The 4,251-nt window shown below is 63.6% G+C and overlaps 1 protein-coding gene across 1 annotated transcript in view; it reads right to left on the reverse strand.

The window, feature by feature from the left end:
* Positions 1–1,765: 1,765 nt before the first annotated feature.
* The window catches only part of KIF3C (kinesin family member 3C), a 23,131-nt gene continuing 20,645 nt past the window's right edge, over positions 1,766–4,251 (reverse strand). Inside the window, exons 5-6 of the mRNA XM_033511526.1 lie at positions 2,834–3,009; positions 1,766–2,043 (exon numbers count right to left, since the gene is read on the reverse strand). Of these exons, the coding sequence (XP_033367417.1) occupies positions 1,950–2,043; positions 2,834–3,009 (270 nt within the window). The 3' untranslated portion in view covers positions 1,766–1,949. The remainder of the gene's footprint in view (positions 2,044–2,833; positions 3,010–4,251) is intronic.

The following is a 4,251-nucleotide window of genomic DNA, read 5'->3' on the forward strand; positions in this document are numbered from 1 at the left end:
CCCTGGCTGCGGGGGTACCTGTGGGGGATACCCTGGGACACCCCTGGCTGCGGGGGTACCTGTGGGCAGAGCTGTGCCAGAGGGAGGGGGCTCAGCCCTTGGAGCAAGCTACAGCTTCCCGAGACATCCCCGAGCCAGGAGCCGGCCTGGGGAGAAGGGGCCGGAGTCTGGAGGGCCAGGGGGTGTTCTGGGGCACAGATGGGAATGGGAAGGGGGGCAGAGGGGATGATGGAGAGCTCGAGGAAGGACAGCATTGGATGGGAAGGGGAGAAGATCCCCTGTGGCAGTGCAGGGATGGGCAGTGCATGGCCCAGCACAGCCACCTGCGGATGGCACACGGCTGCTGTGGGACCTGCCCGGCTCTGAGCTCGGCACAGCTCCTGGTTCCCTCTGCACGTTCCCATTCTGTGCCTGTGCCTTGCTCCCTCACCCTCCCTCAGCCCTGTCCTGAGTGCAGGAGCCAGTGAGGGGAGCAGGGACCAGTCCAGCAGCAAAGAACAGCGAGCCCAGAGCAGTCCTGGAGCCTCCTTCCTCCTCCTCAGGAGCTTCCAAACCCACTCAGGCACAGCCCTGAGTAACGTGCTCCAGGGGCTGGCTGAGCTCCAGGGTCCCTTGAACCTCATCCATCCTGTGAAGGAATTCTCTTTGTTGCCAGAGGACATTCCCCACTTGCAATCCTCTCTGACCTGCCCTCCCTGCCCGGCCCTTCGCTGCCCCATCTCCTCCCAGGAGAGCTCCCTCATCCATAAGGATCTCATTGAACACGGGGATGTCCCCACCTCCACCACCCCAGGGACACCACAGCTGCTGGCCTGGCACTGCCAGGACAGCTCTTCACCAGCTTCCCTCCATGGAGAGCCGTGTCCTGCAGGAACACCGAGCCCTGTCCCCGTGCCTGCAGCTGCTGGGGCAGCGCCTGCAGACCGCACTCAGTCCCCAGAGTCCTCGTGGCTTCCCCCTCTTACCCATCACCGTTTCACACCCACTCCTCACAACCCACCAGGAAGTTTGTGCCAAGCAGGGGGTGACAGAGGTGACCTCCATGTGCCATTGCCCAGGGGACAGTGATGCCATCACTGCCCTGGGTGTCACCTCCTTGTCCCACATTGCTCCGCTGCAGGATGGAGCCTCTCAGGCCGGAGTTCCGCAGGCACTGCCCGTGACTTTGGAGGGGCGCTGGAAGGAGATTTCCACCTCTTGTGCTGTCAGGAGCTTCACACCCCCAGGAACCTCGGTGGGGCTGTCTCCAGAGCGTGGCACAGGAGGACAAAGCCCTGCCCTTGGGGTGACTCGGTCTGGTGACTCTGCAAGCCCTGTGGACGGAGCTGGTGCTCCTGGAGTGACAGCCGTGCCCAGTGAGGTGTCCCTGCTGCCACCAGCGTTAGGGAGTCCCTCTGGGGGACTCTCACAAGGCGCTGCCACCACAAAGTCTCCCAATCCATGCAGAAATCTCCGAATTCCCTGGATCCAGCAAAGCAAAGCCAGCACCAGGGGCCAGGGCAGCTTCAGCTTCTGCCAAATCCCCTGGAGAGGGACCCTCACCCCTCCTGCCCGGATGGAGCGGTGTCCTGGTGGTGTCCCTCTGCCCAGCCCTGTGCCAGGGCGCTGTCCCCTGCCCAGCCCTGTGCCAGGCGCTGTGGGGAGGGCTGGCAGCTGGGCAAACCCGGGCTTTGGGCTGCCCGCTGCCAGCCTGGATGTCCATCAGTCCGAGCGCAAATCCCGGCTCCGCGCGTCACCCGCTCCATAAATAAATAGGTTAAATAAATAAAGTGACAGATCCGGATCAGGGGGGCGGAGGAAGGGGAGGAGGAGGAGGGAGGGAGGGGCAGCCACCCTGGCCCGGGGCCGTCCGTGTCTCACAAACACACACAAAGTAGCTGAGGACCAGGACGAGCTGGGGCCGCTGGGCCGGGCCCCCCTCGGGGACTCAGTCCGGGCCGTCCGGGCCGTCACTCCTGGGCCGGCACTGGGGCGGAGCACGGGGAGCCGGAGGCGAGGGACACGTGGGTGGTGGAGGACGGCAGCGACCGCGGCGTCTGGCACCTGGGGACACAGAGACACTCTGGGTCTGCTGCCCTGCTGTTCCTTGCCCCCCTCCCCAAAATCCAGCCCCTTTCCTGGCCATTTGCTGAGCAGGCAGCACTAAAGGGCACCCCTTGCTGGGTGGGAGGATACCTCGGGTCTGGGATACAGGAATATCATGGAATCATGGAATGGTTTGGATTGGGGAGATCTTACAACTCATCCAGTGGCACCCCTGCCATGGCAGGGACACCTCCCACTGTCCCAGTGTCCAGCCTGGCCTTGGGCACTGCCAGGGATCCAGGGGCAGCCCCAGCTGCTCTGGGCACCCTGTGCCAGGGCCTGCCCACCCTGCCAGGGAACAATGCCTGCCCCAAATCCCATCCAGCCCTGCCCTCTGCCACTGGCAGCCATTCCCTGGCTCCTGGCCCTCCATTCCCTGTCCCCAGTCCCTCTCCAGCTCTCCTGGAGCCCCTTTGGGCCCTGCAAGGGGCTCTGAGCTCTCCCTGGACCCTTCTCCAACCCTAACCCTAACCCTAACCCCCAGCTCTCCCAGCCTGGCTCCAGAGGGGCTCCATGGAGCAGCTCCCAGCTCCTCTGGGCTCTCTCCAGCAGCTCCACATCCCTCCTGCACAGAGCTCCACACGATGCTGTTCCATAGCACAACCTCAGCAGCATTCCCAACTCTGCCCACAGCCAGCAGCTCAGGGGCAGGCTCAGCCCTGCTGGGACGGGACCTTTCCAGCTCTGCTGTGGCTCCTGTGCCTGCCCCAAGCCCCAGTGGCTCCCACAGCAGGTCCCAGGCACTCACCAGGAGCGGGACTTGCGCACGCGGGAGGCCGCTGGCCGCTCCAGGAGGCTGTCCAGGTGCATCAGCCTCTCCAGGTGCAGCGCCCGCGGGTCCTGCTCCGCCGGGTCCCTGCTGCGCTCAAACTCAAAGATGGCCGGGGGGGACAGGTCCAGCTCCAGGAACATGATGTTCTCAGCCTGCCCAGGGCACGGTGACACGGGAGTCACCAGCTCTGGTGAGCCACGCTGCCGGGGCAGCTGCTGCTCTGGGCTCAGGGCCCTGCTCCGGCTCTCCCAGCGCTCAGCAGCCCCGTCCTTTCCAATGGCAGCAGCTGCCAGAGCCACAGAGGCAGGAGCTCCAAGACTGGAGCTGGGAGGATAAAGCTGAGAGCTTGAACTGGTGTATCCCAGATCTCAGGAGCTTGTTTACTCCAGCTTCTCTCCCAGTCTTATCCATCCATCCACCCATCCACTCACTGCCTCCATCCATCCACCTCTAGCTCTCCATCCATCCATCCATCCATCATCCATCATCCATCCATCATCCATCATCCATCCATCATCCATCCATCATCCATCNACCCTTCCCTGGGACAGAACCACCCTTCCCTGGGACACAGCCACCCTTCCCTGGGACACAGCCACCCTTCCTGGGCACAGCCACCCTTCCCTGGGCACAGCCACCCTTCCCTGGGACACAGCCACCCTTCCTGGGCACAGCCACCCTTCCCTGGGACAGAACCACCCTTACAGGGACACAGCCACCCTTCCCTGGGCACAGCCACCCTTACAGGGACACAGCCACCCTTCCCTGGGCACAGCCACCCTTCCCTGGACACAGCCACCCTTCCCTGGGCACAGCCACCCTTCCCTGGGACACAGCCACCCTTCCCTGGGCACAGCCACCCTTACAGGGACACAGCCACCCTTCCCTGGGACACAGCCACCCTTCCCGGGATGCTCCCTGGCCCTTGGCAAGCTGGGGGAGGAGGGCACCCTCAGCTCCTGAGCTGTTTCCCACACCCTGGGTGAGAATGGAGGCAAGAGAAAGTCACTGGTTCATCACTCTGGGGCTCCACGAGCTGCTGATCCACCGAATGGGAACTGGGACTGCTGGAAAACAAGGGAGGAAATTCTATTCCTGCAGGCCCCCCGAGCTTCCCCTCAGAAATTCTGAGTCTGTGCTTCCTGACCCTGACTCCCAGGTCCTTTCCTGGAAATTAAGTAATGAGGCAACTCTGCCAGCCGCTGTTTCAAAGAACCAGGGAGTCCCAGACTGGTTTGGGCTGGAAGGGACTTTAAAGCTTATCCAGTTCCACCCCTGCCATGGCAGGGACAGGATGGTGACACAGGGCCAGCGGGCCCTGGGGGATGCCCTGGCTGCGGGGGTACCTGTGGGGGATACCCTGGGACACCCCTGGCTGCGGGGGTACCTGTGGG

This window comes from Parus major, unplaced genomic scaffold, assembly GCF_001522545.3.
Source record: "Parus major isolate Abel unplaced genomic scaffold, Parus_major1.1 Scaffold319, whole genome shotgun sequence".
In the NCBI taxonomy this organism is placed as follows: domain Eukaryota; kingdom Metazoa; phylum Chordata; class Aves; order Passeriformes; family Paridae; genus Parus; species Parus major.